Source organism: Mustela nigripes, chromosome 6 (assembly GCF_022355385.1).
Source record: "Mustela nigripes isolate SB6536 chromosome 6, MUSNIG.SB6536, whole genome shotgun sequence".
Classification (NCBI taxonomy): domain Eukaryota; kingdom Metazoa; phylum Chordata; class Mammalia; order Carnivora; family Mustelidae; genus Mustela; species Mustela nigripes.
The window spans coordinates 44,815,897-44,840,365 of record NC_081562.1 but is presented as its reverse complement, the minus strand read 5'-3'; the positions used below and the strand labels follow the sequence as shown (position 1 = coordinate 44,840,365).

The following is a 24,469-nucleotide window of genomic DNA, read 5'->3' as shown; positions in this document are numbered from 1 at the left end:
TCTTTCTTTCTTTCTTTCTTTCTTTCTTTCTTTCTTTCTTTCTTTCTTTCTTTCTTTCTTTCTTTCTGATCTCATAGGTTCTCTCTGTCAGTAACAGAGCAGGTTTGATTGATGATGCCTTCAGCCTGGCCAGGTATGTTTTCCAGTGGATCTTCACAAGAAAACTGTGTCCATAAGGCTTCCTCTATAAAGCTAAATATTACATGTTTTGAATAAGAAACCTTTTAAGAACAATTTCTATCTCTTTTTTTTTTTTTGGTATTTGGATATGAATTATAATCACTGTCCCAAACTCTTGATCAATAGTAGCCATGGGGTATTTCTGAATCAGGAGAAGCTTGATCAATTTTCACTGTAAGTTCAATTTAACACTGGAGATTAATAATCCCTTCCCAATTTCATTAATGAACTCTACAAAATGACCATTGTGCCATATTTAATTTTTGATGGAAAATACCTTCAAGCAACAGCAATTTTTTTTCCCAACATATACTCGTGTATCTTTTTTTAATGTTTTTTGTATGTGATTCATTATGAGAAGCTTGTGCTGCAAGACAGAAATAAATATTCCATGGAGTAAAGCTGTTCTGGACAAAATGTATATCAATCTTATAGCAGAAGCCTCTAGTTGTACTTGTTATGGTAATATTTATATTATTTTCATCATTAGACTTACAATGCTAGTATGAGTTATTCCTTGGAATAGTCATTGAACAGTTATTTCTTTAAAATAATATTGATTGTAAACTCAAGCTATTTAGTAAATGTTGAGATTAAACAGTAAAATAAACTCAGTCCTTTAAGTATTTTGAATTGTTCCACATCCAAGTACAGTTTTAATTTTAATAATCCATTGTTATTGGGCAGAAACTTAGAAATAATAGTGCTAGAAGAAGGCCCACCAAGATAGCAATATATGGAGTAATGATTAAGATGTACCTTTGATTCTATAATAAGACATGAAGACTCTGAGTAAAGTATTCAGTATGACATGAAGATTACTTTGACATAGAAGTTTAAAAAGGACAGAAAGCCAGTAAGACAGTGTACTTAAATGTAACATTGCATTGAAAGAGAAGCAGGAAAAGGAGAGAATTGTGTTGGTAGCACCACAAGTAAAGGTTTGAGAACTAGAAGAGACCTCTTACCATCCACTACATAAACACTCTTAAGGGCCCAGACACTGTTCTAACTGTTGAATATGTAGCAATTCATTTAATTCTGACAACAACCTTTGAGATATGTAGATTTATCATTATTATTATTATTATTATTATTATTCCCATATCATAGGTAAGGGAACTGAGGCTCAGAGAGGTCAAGCATCATGCCTAAATTTACACAGCTAGTAACTGACAGGACCAGGGCTTTGTCCAGGTAGTCTGGCTATAGAGCCCAACGCTGTCAACTCATTATAATAAATATTATTACTGTAGATATATATTATACACACACACACACAAAACTACCATTTCAAATCCTATGAGTTTTTCTATATTGCCTGGTTCTTTAATCATAATAATTAATTATTTTAATGAAATTACTATTGCTGCTGATATATATATATGTATATATATAATGTTACTAAGTGAATAAGAAATAGTTATTCTTAATGTTACTAATACTTGTTATAATGTTAATAAGTAATATATAATATTACTGCATATATATATATATAATGAATACATACATATATTTATGTGAATTCTTATGGATTTGAAACAATGATGAGAAAGCATATAAGTAGCAAATGTCCTAAAGTTGGAGGGCAGATGAAAACTGAAAGAAAAGGATCTTTGACTCATCTTCATTACATTAGTTTTTAATGGAATATTTTATTGAATTCCAGTGGATGAATTATTTTTTTCAAAAATTAAATTCCTTTTTGACTAAGACAAAGCATTGTTTTCAATTCTAGTTTTGGAAGCCTTACATACTTGGAGTAAATAATTTAATTATCATTTATACAATTCACCAGGAAAATAATGCAAATCTCATTGAATATATATTAAAATTTGTTTTACTGATACTGAGATAGTTGTCCCATTGGTATGCAAGTGAGTAAATACAAAAATCAGATTTCTATAGGCACATGCCTGGCCATAACTTGGAGGTGAGGGTTATCATGGGTCACTGTTTCCTAGGAAAATTTCATAGTTTTGCTACCAGTCTGTATCAGCCTTTCAGTTTCCGAAGCATAGCATGCTCTTCTTGGCTTCTTTAAAGATAGCACGTATGCCATTACGGAAATGTAGATGCAATGGCTAGAATTCCAGTAACCATCTTGAATTAAGAGGTGCTGAACCCTATCACTGAAGGTGGAAAATAGTAAAATAGAAACCTGGGTTTACCATGTCTTCTGAAAATCCTATGCCAATCATAATTGTATACCTTTGGACCTCTTTTATATAATAGAAATAAACTGCTAGGGGCACCTGGGTGGATCAGTGGTTTAAGCCTCTCCCTTTGGCTCAGGTCATGATCTTAGGGTCCTGGCATCGAGCCCTGCATCAGGCTCTCTGCTCAGCAGGGAGCCTGCTTCCCCCTCTCTCTCTGCCTGCCTTTCTGCCTCTTGTGAGCTCTGTCAAATCAATAAATAAAATATTTAAAAAAATAAAGATAGCAAGTAGAAGAAAAGCAAATATTTATTAAAACTTGTATTCTAGGTATTCTGCTGAGGCTCTTATGAATGGCCTTGTGCAGTTTTCTCAGTAATCCCTCAGGATGGATGGTTACATTAGCCATGTTATAGCTGAGACATAGAGATTAAGGGGAGTTAAGTCACTTAGCCGAAGGTTGCACAGCTTTTAAGTGAGGGGCAGAGGTGAGATTCAACAGCCAACACTGGCACAGCAGAGCCCATGACCTCAAGTCAGGGTGACTGCCCATTATGTGAATTCCTTCCCACTTGCATTCCCTCTTATCTGTTGGGAATATTACTATTCACTAAAGAAAAAAAAAATTTCACTTGCACTCCCATGCCTGAAATCTGTCTTCTCCAGTAAGGATAAGGTAACATCCTGTATGTCTGAATTGTAGCAATTGGCAATTGTCACCTTGTAGTTCATTCCCTTTCTGCATCCCTGATGATTTTTTGGTAACTTTGAAGATAGGGTTTTGTCTCATCCTTGTATTACTACTCTCGCATTTAATCTTTAGTGCAAACTCTGTCAGTATTTATTTGTTGCATGAATTGGTAATTAATTACTAATTATTCAAACTATAAACTTTCATGCCTACCATTTTTTGTACAGTTAAGTAAACGTATTCTTGGGTACTCTTATTGGAATTGTTTTTTAAATACATAAAAGCCACATGAATTAGTTTTAATTGTAAAAGAATAAAACAAAAGAGCAATACAATGTGAAAAATTTCTTTTACTATTTTCCATGCCTTCCCATAATGTTTATCCTCCTCACAAATAAAATTGTCAGTATTTTGTGTGTATCAATCCAGTCATTTTTTCTTTACATTTCCATAGAGTTTGATTTTTTAAAAAAAATTTTACAGAAATGTATTCTGTTCTCAGACTCATTTCTATAAATTAGACTGGGGAGCTTTATTCCATTGTTTCTAATTTTTCATTATTATAAGTAAGACTACCATGAGTACCCTTGAGTAGTCTTTTGTTGTGCATATGATATTTTGATAGGATAGATACCTGCAAGTGGAATTGTGGGTTCACAAGGTATAAAATTTTTGATAAATATTACAAATTGTTTTCCAAAAGCTTTACCGTTTTAGCCCTCCATCAACCTTGTGTGAGAGTGTCTGATCTCCTCAAGCCCTCCATGATGATGAATCATATATATCTTTTAAGTTTTTGATAGCCTGGTAGCAAATATAAGTTGCTACCATACTAGTTAAATTAGTTGTCATACACATTTGCTATTTGTATTTTTTCTTTTGTGAATTATTACCCGATTTAAAAAAAAAAAGAATTAAAAACTAACAGAAAAAGGATAAGATATTTTTCTGAGTATATTTTCTTATATATTTTATATGTATTAAGTTATTAATTCTTTTTGTAACATACACTTTTACAGTATTTTCTCTTGACTCTGTCAATTTTTTTTATTTTGTGATGTATTTCATCATTCAAAGGCATTTGTTTTATATGTCTAGTCATCCCTTTTATAACTTCCTAGTTCTCTGGTTCTGTCTCATTTAGAAGAACTCCTCTTATCTGAAGATTTTGAAAATACTGTGTTTTTTAAAATGCTATTTTGCTTTTACATCTATCTACTCAGCCCTTCCTCCTCTAATTAGTTTTTGTGCACAGAATGGAGTTGGGGGTCTAATTTTCTTTCACATTAATATATATTTTTAAAAGATTTAATTATTTATATGAAATAGAGAATAGGAGGGAGTGACAGAGGGAAAGAGAGAGGATCTCAAGCAGACTCCCCCTGTTGAGCACAGAGCCTGACATAGGGCTCAATCTCATGACCCTGAGATCATGACTTGAGCCAAAATCAAGAGTCAGATTCTTAATTGACTGAGCCACCAGGAAGCCCTCATTTTAATACATTTTTAACCAATTATTTCCATCTGACTTAAAAGGAGTTCCTTATTCAAACATTTGAAATGATATGTTTATCTTAATACAAGTGGTCATATTTTAGGGAATTGATTTGATTCTGTTTACTTGGTCCTTTGTTCTTTTGTGAGCTCCTGTCGTATTCTAATTAGTTTATTTAGCTTTATAGTGTGTTATGGTTGAAAAAGTTTTTATAAAATTTTTGTTCAAAACCTTACAGATTTTCTCAACATAAATTTAGAATCAATTTGACAAAGTCGACTTAAAAATCCTCCTATAGTTCTGACCGGATATGCATTGAATTTATAAATTAATTTTTAAAGATTAATATCTTTTCAAATGTAAGCTTTCTATATTAAGACATGCTACTTCTCCCCATTTATTTAGGTCCCCAAGTCAAGCTTTATGATTTTATGTACATGAATTCTGGTCATGTTATATTTTTGCCCCATTTTTCATGGTATGTGCTTCTATAGGAAATGACACTGCCTTGTCCAAGTATACTCTGATTTTCATTGCTTGTGTATAAGGATCAATCAATTGCTTGTGAATACCATTGTGTTATGACTCAGACTTTGAAATTAGTGATGAAAATGCCTAGAATTTTGTTGTTGATGGATGTTCATGTTTGGTTTTGTTTTTTGCTTTGATAAAGCATTATTAGATTGGGTGACATAAAATGAACAAGATGCAGTCCTTGTCTTCAATGAATTCACAGTCTAGCAGGGATGATACACAGTATGTAATTAATTATATTCAGTATATAAGTGCTATGAATAAAATATTATAAAAGCATTGGGAAGTAAAGAATTAATGAGGCTTAGGCATATTATGGAGGACATCATATGGCAAACAATATTAGAAGATTGAGTTTACTAGGAAAATCCATTAAATGTTTAAAAGTAGGAGAATGAGAGTAGGAAAAGTGTGAACTAAAGGATGGACTTCTGTGAGAGCTGTTAGGATAGTCATGACTCGTGCTGCACCCTGAGTAAAGCAGGGACTGGGAAAGAGTAGAATTAGCAGCTAGAGAAAATAGAACTCTTACTGAAGCCACTTGTTAGCTTAATATTGAGAGAAACTGAAAATTTACAAGATTTGCAACAAGAAGTGTAATTACCACTGCATTTGTATATTTAAAGTTATTAATAGACTCTGAGTACAGTTTTAAGCTATAAAAGGGTGTATCACTTGATCATGGACTTGCATAGTATTTTGTTTGCAAATATTCAAAATACATGAAAATTATTTGGAAAATGTGTTAATTTTCCAAAAGAATTTAGAGATAAATTATCATCATCATCACCATCACTATTATCTCATCATCATCATCATCATCATCATCTTTGCCCTGGGCAGTTCTGCATTGATTTATTTATTTAGTAGCATTTTTCCTGGAACTTTCAGTTATGGTGAACACATGCCAATTTGTTACATTATGAATATAATAACTTTTTTGGCCTGCATTACATATTTTAAAAACTTCTGTTATAGGCTATTCAGCTAAGGATCCAATGACTTAAAAAGCCTTATAGAAGTGCACAATATTATACCTTAGTTTAAAAACTTTGTTAAGGAATAAAATAGCAGTTATTTCATTTAAAATATCAGTGTTATATTAACAACAAATATAAGGACCTGTATCTGGAGGTTATGAATGTCACAAGCAGAAGTGCTCTATAGGTGGTGAGCAGTCGTGGGTAGTGCTTAATATGTGTTGGATGCATATGTGAGTTAAAAAAATTAATAGATACATTTTTATCTACTTGTTTCAGAGTTTATAAATCTAAGATACATTAGGAAAACTGTAAATTCAGTTTATGAACTAGTGAAAATATAATGGCTCATGAAGAAGCAAATTATGAGAACATCCAAAATTCTACTCTTTCATGTTTTCATTTCTGAACCCTGCTTTCAGGAGTAGTAACATTGTTAAAATCACCCTAACAGTATTTACAAATTGAGTAGTAGTAATCTCCTTGTGGAACGCTTCCATCATGATTTTGTTTAGATGTTCTGCTATGTGTGGAATGTGCATGTGTGTGTGTGTGTGTGTGTGTGTGTGTGTGTGCATGAGTGTGCACACACAGGAATATTACTCAGCCATCAAAAGAATGAAATTTTGCCATTTGCAATGACATAGATGGAACTAGAGGGTATTATGCTAAGTGAAATAAGTCAGGCAGAAAAAGACAAATACCATATGATTTCACCTATATGTGGAACTTAAGAAACAAAACAGGTGAAAATAGGGGAAGGGAAGGAAAAAGAAAATAAGATTAAAAACAGAGAGGGAGGCAAACCATAGGAAACTTAAGTGCTGGGAACAAACTGAAGGTTGCTGGGGGGAGGTGGGCGAAGGGCTGGATAACTGGGTGATGGGCATGGAGTAGGGCACTTATAAGGAACACTGGGTGGTATAGGCAAGTGATGACTCACTAGATTCTGCCCCTGAAACTAATAAGGCAATATATGTTAACTAACTTGAATTTAAATAAAATTCTAAGAAAACGTTCTTCTACGACTTCTTGATGGTTCTCCTGTACCTTGTTTAAAGCTACTCCTACAAAACATGTGTTGATCTTTCTTCGGTCAATGCAGAAAAGAGCCTGATGTGCCTGAAAAGCAATTCCATGCCAATAAGCTTTTCATACTTTGATGGCTAGTTGTTTAAAGGTGATATGCTGGCCTTTCATAGATGAAATTGAGAAGGAATGACTTAAACACCTTTTGTGAGAAATCGGTGGGAGGTTGGACTTTTTGTCCTGATTTCCCATTGTGTTCCAGAGATAACGAGACTACCTCTCTTCTGCTGAACACTGCCATGCAAAAGCTGGTTAAGGATCCTGGGTCCTTCTGATACTGTCTTCTGCTTTATAAATTCTGATTTTATGAAAGATGTCTAGTTTTGGAATTCTATACTCAGAATTCTTTATCCCTTTCCCTTTTTAAAGTACTGTAAAATCTCAGCATTAACATTTTCCTTTCTTACATGTGTTTTATAAGGGAATCATGAGAGACATTAATAATAATAGAATACTGATTAAAGTGTACTTTATATTGTACTCACTGAGAGAAGAATGATTCTTTAGTTGTTTGTATTAGGCTCATTTGGGAGAAGTATCCATGTATGATTATATTCTTATTTATCTTCTGTTAAGCCACGAGAATGTGTGTGCAAGAGGATTACAATTAAATATTTATGCGGTCCTGAAAGTGATAAAATTGTTTATTGCAAAATAAGAATTATTGTTGGCTCTATGCTTCCAATCTTCTGCTATTGACCAAAAGCTATTAAAATTAGCTTGTAGTTATCCTCTCAGACTTTCTAACCAGTGCAGATATTTCCATGCTATGAGGAGTGACTCACAGTGAGTACATTTAGGAACCTCATGGCCATCCCTGCAAAATCACAGTATTTTTCACATCTCTGAGGCTAAGGAAGCATTCTGTTAATTGATTTGTCATCATTCGCTAATGCTTCTCTTGAGACATACAAAAAAATCACCTTAGAACCCTCTCATTCTACACCTTTCTGCATGCAATTGCTTTAGAATTCATTTCTGAAAGACCTCTAAATTAGTCTTAGTTTATGCAACACTTTGCCACCAATAAATGTTAAAAATACTTTGAGAGCATTTTCAGGATATTTTACTGTAATGAGAGCTCAGTGTCTTCAGCTTTCTTCCTATGATAGCCCAGTAAAAGCCTGAAGTATATTCCTGAATTTTCATGCTAGACTCTTCCTGTAGGCATACCCTGATTTGTTCAAGGCTAATGTAGGGTAACACATTCTGTTGCGCTTTCTTTTTAAAAATCAGTTAAGTCACAGACTATTCCCTGGAATAAGGACTTGGGTGGAGCTACCATCTGAGATATTTCTGAGAAGTACAATCCTCCTGAAGAATTAGGCGGAAGGCCTGTGGCTCTTGAGGAGGCAAACTTTCTTGGAAACTTAAGTTGCACTGCATTAAATCAAGGGCATATTTGTAACCTTCTGCTGCCAAATTGACATTTCAACTCTGTAGGTAAAAATGCTGTAATATTAGTGCCTAATGTCTGACAGTGTTGAGTAGCAGATGGGAGAGAGACGTCTTGACATCATTCTGTAGTTTTGTGCCATTTTCATGACAAACAGCATTCAATCTTGAGTTGCAAAAGTGTGGGTGATATTTGTAGGTTGCATGGATTTGCCATTCTTTTTAAAGATTGAATAGTCTAAATTTCCAAAGCAAGTACAGATTTGTTTGAATAAGTGTATATATTTATGCTCCTTAGTATCTCACACATTAAAAATAATTTTTATAATTCACACTGTAGTTAGTACTGTCTGGTCATATTTAACACCAATTGTGATTCTTTTATTTCTGTAAGAATTTTGAAACCTAAGCCTGAGATTCCATAAGAATTTGCTTTAGGCTCTCTGACCTTCCTAAGAATTTAACAATAATTTACTTGGGCAGAGGTATATAAATGGTCCCTCCAAAATGCCATTTATATACACCAATTTTCCTTGAACAGATATTTGTAAGGCATACTTTTAAAATAAAGGCATGACTATTCCTCTGATCTGGGATTCCTGAACTGAGATTGTTTTATCTTAGGGTTTCTCCTTTTATGAATTTGAGTTATCCCTTCTGCAGCTTGCTGGAAATCTTTTGCATGTTCAAGTACAGTGCTCCTTTGAGTGTGCTCTGAAAGGCCACCTGCATCAGAATCTCTGGAAATATTTTATTAAAAATTGCATATTCCCCAGGCTGCCTGGAAACCTGCATTCTGTGAAGCACTGCATATGATTCCAACACCCACAACAATGTGAAAACTGCTCCTTTTGAGTCCCAGAGGGTATTTATGGCATTAGGTTAGGCAGACAGGTACTCATTTGAGGCTGGGAGGTCTGAGACAGGCATCCGTAATAACAGGAAGCATGGTTTTCTCTGGATCCTGGAGTCAAGAGTGACCATTCAGCAATCAGGATGTCAGGGAATCAGTTATAAGGACTCAAAAACATTTTTTTTAATTCTTACTATTAAATATGTTATTGTTTTAGATATTCCACCTGACAGCAATAAACAAGCTTCATAATCTGGGTGTCTCCGAAATCTTCCCAAGAATGGGAAAGTACTGGAGGATTCTCATGTAATTAGGAAGGACCTTTATGTTCCAATGAGTAGACTGGCATCTATCAATCATGCATAGGCATGTTGATCTATAAGGTATTCAGTAGTTTTCTCTGGTCTAAGCCATGGCAGAACTTTCTTGCAAATTAATCTGGCTTCTACACCTGGAATAATCTGCAAATCTATTGATAATGCAGGTAAGCAAGAACACTTGAGCTATCTGAAACAAGTGTTAACTGAGGGGTATCTTCAGGGTTTTTTGTTTTGTTTTGTTTTGATTTTAAGACTTTATTTATCAGAGAGAGAGAGAGAGAACAAGCAGAGGGAGTGACAGGCAGAGCAGGCAGAGGGAGAAGCAGGCTCCCCACTACAGACTGAATCCCAGGACCCTGGGATCATGACCTGAGCCAAAGGGAGCCGCCTAACTGACTGAGCCACCCAGACGTCCCAGCCTCAGGTCTTGTGGTTACTCTGTGACGTCAAGGAAATCAGAAACCAAGAAAGATAAAGGAAAGAAAGGAAATGTAAGTAGGTTGCTTCAGCAAGGAGTGTGTGATAAGAAAGAAGAAAATGAGAGCTTTGAGGTGGATTCAGTGTGTGGAAAAATTAAATGAATCCTTCTGGTATTTGGCTTGTTAACGTAAAGGCTTAATTTTCATAATGAGCTATGTATACGCTGGCTCCTTTCATCTTTATTATGATAAATGATAAAGAAGTCGTTAAAATGAAGACTGTATGAATAGATGTATTAATACTGGTTTTACATCAATTATTTGCTGCTTAAGGTTGTTTTATGATAGTTTCTCACCTTAGAACAGAGATGCGAAGAGGCCTTTCTGATTGTCATCTTTCTTAACAAACATGCTAATCAGGCAATGATAAAGTAAGAGCTGCTCCTGTGTTTCTCCCAGAACTCAAAAAAGAGTCTGTTCTGGACCTCAGCAGTTATTTACCTAAATTGCAGCACTACTGTGGTAAAGAAACTTGGATAAAGGTAATGAAAAGTAGGCATTTTACAGTGGTTTCTCCTTTTCATGAAAATATACAAGATTCATTTTTGTATTTGAGGCAGGAATAATTTGGAGAAGAGGGGAAAGGAAAAGAAATTTAGTTCTAACATTATGTGCAATGAAGGTGAGTGATTAATTCAAATTAACACACTCTTGCTTATGAGGCAAATCTTGAGGCCTTTGGGAGATGATTTGAAATACATGATGTTCTTCCTTAATTGCATGCAATTTGAACCATTATGTGTGGAATGCTTCAGATGCCCTTACGTGGAATGGAGTACCAGTGAAGAGGTCTTCACTATTTTGGATATAAGAAAACATCAGATTAGGAAAACCTGCCTCATTACAGCTGTGCCAAAGCCTTCTTTAATGTTATTGAAAGATATGAACACAGGCCAACTCAGAAGCTAAGAAGCAGTGCTGGGACCTGTGGAATCAGACCACATTTGACTCTCAGATCAGATTTTTTCCTTCCTAAACGAGGAGCGGCCTGAGTGCCATTCACTGGAGCCTCCAAAGGGAAGTAGGTAGAGGTTTCCTGTTGTTTAGCTGATTTACCTAATTAGGATGAGGATTGAACACTTCAGTATCAACTCTCCAGGTCACCAGGTGGTTATGCTAACTGAAAGAGGAGAAAATAGAGTTTGTAATAAGAAAGTGTTGGTCTTGCACTCTATATGGGACAAACTCAAGTAAGACTAATAGGCCCTGAAGAGAATAATGATTGAGTATCAGAGTTTCAAGTGGGTGCTAACTTAAACACACTCTAAGTTAATGGAGGGTTCTTGGGAGTGCTATCAGAAATGCCAAAGTAGAAAGGACCGCAGGTGAAAGTAGTTGGTTTTGCATTCCCTGTGTGCAAATGTATTGGAAGTTAATTGTGTAAGTTGGGGGCAGATCATGAATTTTACCCAATGCAGATTGAGGGAAATGTCACTTTTCCCTTTTCCACCAATAGTGAGACTAAAATCATTACAGAAAGATAGTTACTGTGCAGAGCAGTTAGACCCCTTGCCTCCTAGCTTACTAGATTTTAAAATTTCCATCTTTGTAGTTTCTTAGGTTTCCTATCCATTTTTTAAATGTCACTGCATTCTCTTGAATTTTGACATTGATAGACTATCAGTTACTTCTCAGAGTATGTGAGTAGAGTTGAGAAATCCATATGAAAATTTGTGTCTCAATAAATGCTAAAGTAGCATGTAGGGTATTTCAATATACAGTAGGGTATCTCACATACATAGGGTATTTCATATACCATATGAAAGTTAATGAGTTTGTTGACTAATAGGTAAATGATAGATACATGTTTGAAAGGCGGGTGGAGAACAAAGAGCCATGAGACTTATTTCATATAATGGAATCACTGTCTTTGGATTCAGAAAGATTATTTTGTCATGCTTATTTAATATAAGAAAAGTGATAAGAATTTTGAAATTTGAGAATCATAGCCAATGTTTACTTAAAATAAATTCAAGTGATTTCTCTTAGTGAAATGAGGGTATTACTGAGATAAATATTTTATACACATGAGTAACATGTTAAATAATTATCACATGTAACAATAACAGGCTATAAGTGTTTGATGAAAACATTTTCAAATAGTCACATACTTCAAAGATATGCCACATTAAGAGGAAGATAGAAACATACATTCTTTATTTTTTAGTCTAAATTTTATCATAAGAATGCATAGAAACTAGTAGGAAAATCTTTCAATAGTTACTTACCTATTTGTATGTGCTATTATCATTGATTGTGTACTTTTTATTGTAGGTAAGTTAATCGGTTTCTAGAGTGCATACACATATTAAAATGAACAGTGAGTTCTCCTTATCCCTAACAGATAAGTGATGTGAGAGCATCTTTCATAAACAGGCAAATGGAACTAATGCAAAGAATGAGAAGCACTTCAAAGAGCTTTTAGTGGGGTGTCTTTCTTTATTTTAATTTTTGATGCTTGTTAGTACAAATAATTCACAAATGGAAAATTCTGTAACACAAAGTTGGTCACACGCTGTTCTAGTTTTGTAATAACAGCTTTTTACGTTTGAAAACATGGATGTTGCAAATATATGTAGATAGGGATGGAGTGGTGATCCCAGATGGCTTATCTGTAATGCAAATTTCTTTATTCAACAAATATTTAATGAACACTTACTGTATACCAGGTAGTGTTACAAGACACTAGAGTGAATAATAGTGAACAAAAGAGCCAGTCTCCACCCCCCACACCACCCCCGCCCAAAAAGAGCCAAAGTCCCTGTTTCATGAGCTTGCAGTGTAGAGTGACTGCAGTCAGATTATCACTCAAATATATCTTAAATGGTGTTATTTTTACAGTAAATAAATAGTAAAGCAAAGAATGGGAGTGTTTGGAGAAGTGGCACAGAGAAGGAATTTATTTTAAATATGGCAGTGAGGGAAGCTCTCACTTTCCAGTTGACAATCTGAGCAGTTGACGCTGACCTAAAAGAAGTAAATAAGGGAACTACCCAGAAATAGAGCTTTCCAGACAGAGGAATAGCAAGTGCAAGGGCCCTGAGGTGGAAGGTACTTGGCATGTTCAAGAGAAAGAAAACAGATGGATGTGGCTCTAATGGAATGATAAGGGGCAAAGCAGGATGAGATGAGTTTAGGGAGTTAAAAGAGTACTGATCATGTAAGGCCTTTTATTGTAATTGATTTAATTTTTACTTCTCTGGCAGTCAGTGATGTTGAGAATCTTTCCATGTGTTTACTTGACATCTGTATATCCTCTTTTGTGAATTATCTATTCAAATCTTTTGTCCATTTTTTAAAAAATCTGGGTTGTCTTATTATCGACAACAAGAATTCCTTAAATATTCTGATACAAGCCCGTTATTCAGATATATGTTTTGCAAAATTTTCTCCAGGTTTATGGTTTGCCTTTTTATTTTCTTGACTTGTCTCTCAAAATTGAATGTTTTTAACTTGAAGAGGTCAATTTTATTAATTTTTCTTTCATAAGATGTGCTTTTTATGACTTATTTATGATATCTATGCTAAATTCAATAACACAAAGTTTTTCTTCTACATTTTTGGCCAAGAGACTGGTAATTTTAGCTCTTTTATATAGTCTGTGACCCATGGTTAGTTTTTGTGACTGATGTAAGGTAGGGGTTATTTTTAGCTGTTTTCATTGCAGATACATTGCAGCACCATTAGGTAAAAAGACTTCATTTTTCTCTGACTTTCCATGGATGTTTTGTCAAAAATCAGTTGACTGTGTAAGTTATACATCTATCTTTTGGACTCTGTAACCTGTTCCATTGATTTATAAGTCTATTGCTATGCCAATACTATACTATCTTATTACTATAGCTTTAAAGTAAGTCTTTTAGGATTTTGGTTGAGATTACTTTAAGAATATAAATCAATTTGGAGAGAATTGCCATCTTGATAGCCATGTCTGTGGCTTAGCTCCTCATTTGTTCAGGTCTTTTAAAGTTTTCCTTTGCCATGCTTTGTAGTTTGCAGTGTGCAGATCTTACACATCTCTTAATAAATTTATTCCTGTATATTTTATCTGTTAGTTATTATAAATAAAGTTGTATTTTTAAAATTTTGCACTGGAATTGTTAGTTGCATAATTATATACACACACACACATCATGGATTGATGAACTGAGGCCCACATGCCAGGCACTAGCTATTGTGAATGAGCTCTCATTGGAACGTAGCCAGGCCCATTTACTTATATATCGTCTATGGTTTCTTTTCCATTACAAAGGTAGAGTTAAATTTTTGCGACAGAGACTGTGTAGCTTGCAAGCCTGAAATATTTACCGTCTGACCCTTTAAGAAAGAGAATGCCAAACCTTCATACTTAGAAATATCCTTGAGCTTTCTACTCAGTTCTCATCAAGTGTACTCTTAATTCCCTTTCATCTATTCACCCATCTTCCTACTTACCTTCCTTCTGGTAACCATGTCTTCGTTCTCTATATTTAGGAGTCTGTTTCTGGTTTGTCTTTTTTTTTTTTCCCCCTTCTTTGTTTCTTTCTTAAATTCCACATAAGAGTGAAATCACATAGTATTTTTCTCTTTCTGATTAACATTATACTCTCTAGATCTATCTATGTTGCAAATGACAAGATTTCATTCCTTTTATGGTTGATATAGATAGATGACAGATATAGATATAGATATAGACATAGGTAGATGCTAATTCCTCTTTACCCATTCATCTATCGATGGACACTTGGGCTGCTTGCTTTCATACTTTGGCATTTGTAAATGATGCTGCAATAAACATAAGGGTGCATATATCCCCATAAATTAGTGTTTTTATATTTTTAGGGTCAATACTGGGTATGGTAGGGTAGTTCTATTTTTAACTTTTGGTAGAATCTCCATACTGTTTTCCACAGTGGCTGCATCAGTCTGCATTCCCACCAACAGTGCATGAGGGTTTCCTTTTTCTCCACATCTTCACCAACACTTGTTGTTTCTTGAGTTTTTTTATTTTACCCGTTCTGACAAGTGTGAGTTGATATCTCACTGTGGTTTTGATTTGCATTTCCCTGATGATGAACAATGCTGATCACCTTTCATGTGTCTTTTGGCCATCTGTGTATTTAAAGAAATATCTGTTCATGTGTTAGGCCCATTTTTAATTGAACTATTTGTAGGGTTTTTGGTGTTGAGTTTTATCAGTTCTTTATATATTTTGGATCCTGACCCTTTATCAGATTTCATCATTTGCAAATATTCTCTTCAATTTGGTACATTATGTTTCAATTTTGTTAGTTTCCTTATGTTTCAGTTTTGTTGGTTTCCTTCATTGTGCAGAAGCTTTTTATTTTGATGTAGTTTCAATAGTTTATTTTTGGTTTTGTTTCCTTTGCCTCAGGAGACATAGCTGGAAAGATGTTGTAGCCAATGTCAGAGAAATTGCTACCAGTACTCTCTTTTAGGATTTTTATTATTTCACTTCTCACATTTAGGACTTTAATCCATCTGGAGTTTACTTTTGTGCATGGTGTAGGAAAGAGGTCCAGTTTCATTTTTTTGCATGTTGTTGTCCGGTTTTCCCAACACCTTTTGTTGGAGAGACTGTCACTTTCCCATTGCATATCCTGGCTTCTTTTATCAAGGATTAGTTGACCATGTACATGTAGATTTGTTTCTGGGCTTTCTATTCTGTTCCAATGATCTATGTGTCTATTTTTGTATTAGTATCATACCGTCTTTATTACTGGAATTTTTAAAGATAACTTGAAGTCTGGAATTGTATACCTCTTCTGGTTTTGCTTTTCTTTTTCAAGCTTGCTTTGGCTATTCAGGGTCTTCTGTAGTTCCATACAAATTTTAGGGTTATTCTAGTTTTGTGAAAAATACTGCTGGTAGTTTGATATGGAGTGCATTAAATGTGTAGATCATTTTGGTAGTATAGCTATTTTAACAATATTTCTTCTTTCAGTTCATGAGTGTGGAATGTTTTTTATTTCTTTGTGTCATTTTCAATTTCTTTCATTAATTTTTATACTTTTAGAGTACAGGTCTTTCATCTCTTTGGTTAAGTTCATTCCTAGGTGTTTTATTTTTTTGATACAATTATAAATGGGATTGTTTTCTTGATTCCTCTTGCTGCTGCTTCATTTTTAGTGTATAGAAATGCAGCAGATTTCTGTACACTGATTTTGTATCTTGTAACCTTATTGAATTCGTTTATCACTTTTAGTAGTTTTTTTTTTTTTTGTGGAATAGTATCATGCCATTTACAAATAATGTAAGTTTTCCATCTGTCTTACCTATTTGGGTGCCTTTTTTGGTTATCTGATTGCTGTGGCTAGGACTTCAATACTATGTTGAATAAAAGTGGTAAGAGTGGGCATTCTTGTCTTGTTCCTGACCTTAGGGGAAAAGTTCTATTCTTCCCCATTGAGCATGAAGTTAGCAGTAGGATTTTGATAAAAGGCTTTTATCATGCTCAAGTATACTCCCTCTGAACCTACTTTTTTGAGGGTTTTTGTCATGAATGGATGTTGTATTTGTCAAATGCCTTTTTTTCATCTGTTGAAATGATCACATAGTTTTTATCCTTTCTCTTATTAATGTGATGCGTCACATTGACTGATTTACAAATATCCAACCACCCTTGCATCCTGGGAATAAACACCATTTGATCATGGTGAATTATGTGTATGTTTGTGTGTGTGTGTCTGTGTTATTTTTGTTGTTGTTGTTGTTTTGTGTGAATGATACTTTTAATATATTGTTGGATTTGGTTTGCTACTATTTTGTTGAGGATTTTTGCATCAGTGTTCATCAGAGAGAATGGCCTGTAGTCCTCTTCTTCTGGTTTTTGGTATCAGGGTAATGCTGGCCTCATAGAGTGAGCTTGGAAGTTTTCCTTTCTCTTCTATTTTTGGAAAAGTTTGAGAAGAATAGATATTAACTCTTCTTTAAATGTTTGACAGAATTCTTCTGTGAAGCTATCTGCTCCTGTACTTTTGTTTGTTGGCAAATTTTTGATAACTAATTCAATTTCATTGCTGATAATCAGTCTGTTCAAATTTTTTATTTCTTTCTTCTTCAGTTTTAGTAGGTTATATGTTTCTGGGAATTTATCTATTTCTTCTAGGTTGTCCCATTTGTTGGCATATAACTTTTCATAATAATCTCTAAGTATTCCTTGTATTTCTGTAGTGTCAGTTGTTACCTTTCCTCTTTCATTTGTGATTTTGAGTCTTCTTTTTTTGGATGAGTCTAGCTAAACATTATTCAATTTTGTTGATCCTTTCAAAGAAACAGCTCCTGCTTTTCATTGATCTATAATATGGTTTTCTTTTATTTTATTTCTATAACATTTCTTTCTTTTTTTTAAAGATTATTTTGTTTTATTTATTTGACAGAAAGAGAGATCACAAGTAGGCAGAGAGGCAGGTAGAGAGATAAGGGGAAGCAGGCTCCCTGCCGAGTGGAGAGCCCGGTATGGGGCTTAATCCCAGGACCTCGAGATTATGACCTGGGCCGAAGGCAGAGGCTTAGCCCACTGAGCCACCCAGGTGTCCCATATATCATTTATTTCTTTCGAATCTATTATTTTCTTCCTTCTGCTGGAGTTGGGTTTCATTAGTTCTTCTTTTTCTAGCTCATTTTGGTGTAAGATTAAGTTGTTTATTTGAGATATTTCATACTTCTTGATGTAGGCCTGTATGACTATAAACCTCCCTCTTCAGGATAGCTTTGGCTATATTCCAGAGGTTTTTAGAATGTTTTGTTTTTGTTTTCATTTGTTTCCAGATGCTTTTTTATTTCTTCTTTTATTTTCTGGCTGACCCATTCATTGTATAGTAGCATGTTATTTAACCACTGTGTATTTGTGTTCTTTCCAGATTTTTTTTTGTGATTTCTAGTTTCATAGGGTTGTTGTCAGACAAGATGCATGACATGACTTTAATCTTTTTAAATTTGTGGAGGGTTGTTTTGTGGCTTAATATGTGATCTGTTCTGGAAAATGTTCCATGTACATCTGAGAGGAATGTGTTTTTTGCTGTTTTAGGATGGAGTGTTCTGAATGTACGTGTTAAATCCGTCTGTCCAGTTAGTCATTCAAAACCACTAATTCTTTGCCGATTTTCTGTTTGGATGATCTGACCATTGATATGAGTGGGGTGTTAAAGTCCCCTACTATTACTGTATTACTATTGATTAACTTCTTTCTGTTTGCCATTAACGTTTTTATGAATTTGGGTATTCTCAAAAAGGGTGCATAAATATTTATAATTGTTATGTCTTCTTGTTGGATTGTCCCCTTTATGATTATGATTATACAGTGTCCTTCTTTGTCTCTTGATACAGTTTTAAACTGTATTTTCTCTGCCATAAGTATTGGTATCCCAGCTTTCTTTTCACTTCAATTTGTATGATGAATGTGTCTCCATTTCCTCACTTTCGAACTATATCTGTCTTTAGGTCTATAATGAGACTCTCATTTAAAATGTCTCATCTAGGGGCACCTGGGTGGCTCAGTGGGTTAAAGCCTTTGCCTTCGGCTCAGGCCATGATCTCAGGGTCCTGGGATCGAGCCCCACATCGGGCTCTCTGCTCCGCAGGGAACCTGCTTCCTCCTCTCTCTCTGCTTGCCTCTCTATGCTAATTGTGATCTCTGTCTGTCAAATAAATAAATAAAATCTTTAAAAATAAATAAATAAAATGTCTCATCTAAAATGAGGTAGCATATAACTTTTTTTTTTTTTTAAGATTTTATTTATTTATTTGACAGAGAGAAATCACAAGTAGGCAGAGAGGCAGGCAGAGAGAGATAGAGAGGAGGAAGCCGGCTCCCTGCTGAGCAGAGAGCCCGATGCGGGTCTCGATCCCAGGACCCTGAGATCATGACCTGAGCCAAAGGCAGCGGCTTAACCACTGAGCCACCCAGGCGCCCAAATGAGGTAGCATATAAATGGGTCTTGTGTTTTTTATTCATTCTGTCATCCTACATCTTTTAATTAGAGCATTTAGTCCATTTACATCCAAAATAATTATTGATAGGTATTTATTTATTGCCAATTTGCTACTTCTTTTGTGGATTTTGTGGTTGTTTTTATAGTTTACTTCTGATCCTTTCTTCTCTTGCTCTCTTTTCTCACAGATTGCTGGTTTTCTTTAGTGATTGTGGTTTTGTTCTATTTTTTCATTCCTGTCTTTTTATTTTTTGAAAATCTATTACTGATTTTTGATTTGTGCACCATGAGGGTTGTGTATAACATCGTCTACATATAGCAGTCTCTATGAAGTTGATGGTTACTTATATTTGAACACATTTTTACTCCTCCTCTCCACATTTTAGGTATATGGTCTCATATTCTACATCCTTTTATTTTTGAGTCCCTTGATTGATTTTTTACATATATATTTATTTTTTTTACTGCTTTTGTGCTTGCTAATTTTCTTATTCTTACTTATGGTCTTTCCTTTCTACTCAGAGTCCCACTTTATGCTTTAGTGGTTATGTACTCCTTTAGCTATTGTTTGTCTGGGAAACTCTTTTATCTCTCCATTCTGAATGATCATCTTGCTGGTTAGAGTATTCTTGGCTGTAGATTTTTTCCTTTCCATTGAATATATCATGCCACTTTCTTATGGCCTGCAAAGTTCCTCTAATAAAATTCACTGAAATCTTTATGGGTTTTCCCTGGTATGTAGCTTCTCTTCTTTTCTCTTGTTACTTTAAAAATTCTGTTTATCACTATTTTTTGCCATTGTAATGACTAGGTGTCTTGGACTGGATCACCTTGGGTTGATTTTGTTGGGATTTGTGGCCTCCTGGATCTAAATATCTATTTTCTTCCCCAGATTAGGGAAGATACAGTTCAGCTATTATTTCTTTGAATAAATTTTTTGCCCCCCTTTCTCTCTATTCATTTTCTGAGATCTGTATAATGTGAATGTTACTAATTTTTATGGAGCTGTTGAGTTCTCTGAGTCTGTTCTCATTTTGCATAATTTTTTTTTAAAATCTAAGCTTCTAAGCTTGATTACTTTCCATTGCTGTCCTCCAGATCACTAAGTCTTTTTTCTGCTTCTTTTAACCTATTGATTTCATCTAGTATATTTTTACTTTAACTTATTGTGTTCTTCATCTCAGATTGGTTCTTTTTTATCTCTTTGTTTAGGGTCTCACTGATGTTCTCCACTCTTTTCTCAAGTCCAGTGAGTATTTTTATGATCATTACTTTAAATTCTCTATCAGGCATATTACTTATATCCATTTCACTTAGGTTTATTGCTGTGGTTTTGTTCTATTCTTTCATTTGGGACATATTCCTCTGTCTCCTCATTTTATCTTGCTCTCTCTATTAATGTGTCTTAGGAAGGTTAGATATGTCTTCTGCTCTTGAAAATAATGGCCTTATGAAGAAAAGGTCTGTAGTTCCCTACAGTGCAGTGTCCTGTTCACCAGAACATGGCACTTAAAGGATATCTCTTATGTATTTTGTGTGCACCATGCTCTCATGTCTTGGTTGCTTTTTCTTTTAGTCATCCGCAGTGGTTCTCTTTGCCTGTTGTAGGCAGTGTTTTGCCTCTCTAGCAGACTGATTTTAACAAGGTACATTTTGGTCTTTTGTGAAAAGGGGACCACTGCTGCTGCTGCCACCAAGACCAAGACCTCACAAACTGTGTGGGGCAGGAGGTGAGGTGTTGGCAAGTTTTGCATCAGTCTTCTGGGGGAGGGGGCCTGCAGTGCCAGCACTGAGGGAAGTGTGATCAGAAAGGGCAGATCCTCCAAAGAGCAGTGGTGGGGCCAGTGCTTGGTGTAAACAAGTTTTGGTATTGAATGTCCATGACTTGATCATTCCTGCAGGTGACCCTGTGTTTATGTTGGGGAGGCGGAAAAAAAAATGGCATCTGCCTCCTCCTCTGTTCCTGGAGAAGTCCCTTGGGGAACCCTGCCCTTCCTGGACAAGCTCTGAGATTAGTAAATAACTCTCCCTCCTATTTTTTAACTCTCCCAGCCATTTTTTAAACTGCTGTTTCTATGGTTATTTCTACATGCTCTTTTTCCTGCTATATCTTTAAGGGTGGGGAATGGATACTCAGATTCCTATTGACCTCCAGCTCTCCCAGAACAGAACCTGCAATTTTAAAAGTCCAGTCTTTAAAAGTCCAGTCCTGCTGATTGTAAGAACTCATGAAATTTGGCCCCCCTAGTTTTCAAAGACAAATGTTATGAGGATTCTCCTTCCCCACATAGGCTCCCTGGTATGATAGTCTGTTTCCCCTCTCCATGCTGGTGGCTTCCTCACTTCCTCCGAATGACCCAAGACCTGTTTAGCACACTACCACATCCCTGCCCTTCCTACTCTCTTAGATGTAGTTTTTCTTCTCCCTTTAGTTGTGGAACTTGTTCTGCCAGTTTTGGGGTCATTTTCTGGGTTGCTTACACTGATAAGAATGTTATCTGGTTTTATCCATGGGATGAGGTGAGGTTAGGGTCCTTCTACTCCACCATCTTCCTTGACGTCTCTCCAACTCAAGCTTTTTAGCAGTCAGTGGTATTTTAAGATAGTCTTCAAAGAGACCTCAAAATAAAGTAACTGTAATAAACACATGTAGAAGAGGAAGGTGTACAGGAAAAGATCAGAATGAGAAATTCAAAATGATAGCATCTTTTTGAAATCAAAGTTTTAAAAAAGGAATTCCTTGCCATTATGAAAATCTCCCAGTTTTGGATTAAGAAGCATGCTCAGATTTCAAATCTCTGGATACATAGAGGATGTCCAAATTTTAGCTTTACCTACTTAGGGTGACATGTTACAATAGAAAGGCCATTTAAAAATATTTTCTTGGCTAACCAGTTTCAAGTTTTATTTGATTCAGTTTTAAGCCATATTTATCTGAATTAAATCACTAATGAGATAGCAAGATAAGAAAGCAAAACAAAAAAAAAGTCTGTCATTCTGGAGAATATAATGTGTCTCTAGTTATACATTGTTATATATGGGAATTTAATGATGATCTGGAAATACAGATTTCTCTCCCTGTTAAGCGTCATTGAACTGGAAAGCTTTTGGAATTTCTTGTTGTTGGATTCATGCTTAGAATATTATACTGCATGCATTTGCTTTTTAACTATAAACAATTCTTGTGGTCCTTATTTATATTATGAGTCAACAGCAACTTGTGCTTTGATTAGGAAAAGTAAGAGAGAGTTTTATGTGTGAGTGTATTCTACAATATCTATTATAAAAGGCTTTTTCATATATATTCTAAAATAAAAATTATGTGTTTGGTTTCTTTAAAGCTGCTAATGTGCTCTTTCTCCTAACCTGCATGCCATATTTGAGGAGGTAAAAGGGGAAAAAAAAACTGGTATAATCACTTCTTCTTCTTCTTCTTCTTCTTCTTCTTCTTCTTTTTCTTCCTCTTTTTCTTTTTTGAAATACACTATTCTCATAAAAACCATTTGCTGCAGAAATTTACTAAGTAATACTTATTTAATTGCCCAAACAAATTTAAGTATACTTAACCAACTCTGTTCTCCACAAATGGATTATGTAATGTACCTAGCATGTGGTAAATAAAAAATCCATTGATTTACACTTAGTAATTACCAGAACTTAACATCGATGATCATATTTTTAAATTTAGTTGAAGTTAGCATTGTCTTTATGTACTTTTGATTTCCAAATATACCCACTGAAGTCCAACACTGTTTTCCCATACTAGAAAATCCTAAAGAAAACATTTCCTTCACATGATAAAGTACAAGGAGTAAAGAAGGTTGCTGTCAATTTTTTCTTTTTAATTTATGAAATGCTAATTTTTTTAGGTTTATTTTATATTCTTGGTCAGCAAACTGGATAATCAAATGATACATTCTGAAATTGTATCTTTTATATACAAACCAAAGTCCAAAGTTCAATATCTCCAAGTGAAGCAGAGAGATCTCTATATCAACTCTGGAAATCCATGAATTAATAAGTTGGTGTCTTTCACACAACCAATTCTCAATGATGGGGCAAAAATACAAAAACTTGCCATTCAAGACAGAGAAAAAAATGGGAGACATTGAAACCATTGTGCAAGATTCCTGGGGATGAGTAGTTTGATTAAATTCTGATTTTGTTGTTTGAGCATGACTTCTTGGTCAAGTTTTCTTAGTATTCTCTGGATCTGCCCTTTGGGAAACTTTTTCTTTTCCATGATCTTACATGGGCATATATGAGATGAGTGCTGGGCATTTACCTTCTTTGGGTGCCATGCAGCTTTATATCCCACTGTCTGCTTCTAGAAGGTTGTGTACCTAAGGGTTCTTTCAAGTCTTAAACAGTTACTCATTCATTGAGTCCAAGATTATGGCATCTTTGGTTAATAGACCCCTCTTAAAAACTTAGTGGGCTTCCTATTTAATGCCAGGCAATTTCATATTGGGGATATCTTGAATTCATCAATTTTCAACAGGAGAGCCAGACCCTTAGGCTCTTTCCTTGCATTATATTTCTATTTGAAAAAATTTGCTATTAAGTAGGCCTCCTTTGTGACCAAGGTTGTAGATATCTTTAACAAATAACTCCACGTCAGCTTGGGATTGTCTCCATTTCAGCATGGCGGAAGGGTACAGGGCATGGAGAAACCCATAGTGGGCTTTATATTGTCAGTCTGGAAGACTTGTATCACTTCTGCCTATTTTCCTCTGATAGAAATCAAATTACATGATAAGACCTAACTTTGAAGGAATCAGATAAATGAAGTCTGGTCATGTTCTCAGGATGAGGAAAGAAAGGGATTTTTGGTCAAGAGCAAGCTGAGTACTCTACAGATACCAACTGAATATGCTCCCAGAAATAGATGAGAGTGCTAGTTTAAACACAGCGTCCCCACGACTTTTATTGGTATGGCCATTTTTTGTTTGTTTGTTTGTTTATTCTGCATTGTTTTTTTAAGGATATTCTGTTAAAGGAAATGAAATACATATCCATTTCCACCTTAACACCAACTGCCAACAACCAAAAAGAAAGGAAGAAAGAAAGGGAGAGAGGGAGGGAGGGAGGAAGGAAGGAAAGGAAAAAGAATGACTAACAAATACAATGAATTATGGACCTAAATTGACAACGATTCTGAAAATAGAAGACAGTATTTATAGATATTTATATATCTATAGATTTATAGATGTAGATTGTCCTCTGTGGGATGCAGAAATCTATGAAAATGGAAGGCAGCTTCTTGGAGGGACTGGCTTATTTAGAACAATAAAATCTTAAGGCATGATGGGTTCCATTGCTGAATCTTTCTTCACACGAAGGAAGAGGAAACAAAATCATGCC

The 24,469-nt window shown here is 35.0% G+C and overlaps 1 protein-coding gene across 1 annotated transcript in view; it reads left to right on the top strand.

Moving 5' to 3' along the window:
* The window catches only part of TRHDE (thyrotropin releasing hormone degrading enzyme), a 405,975-nt gene that overhangs the window by 328,097 nt on the left and 53,409 nt on the right, over positions 1 to 24,469 (top strand). The window contains exon 12 of the mRNA XM_059402447.1: positions 78 to 133. Coding sequence (XP_059258430.1) covers positions 78 to 133 — 56 coding nt within the window. The remainder of the gene's footprint in view (positions 1 to 77; positions 134 to 24,469) is intronic.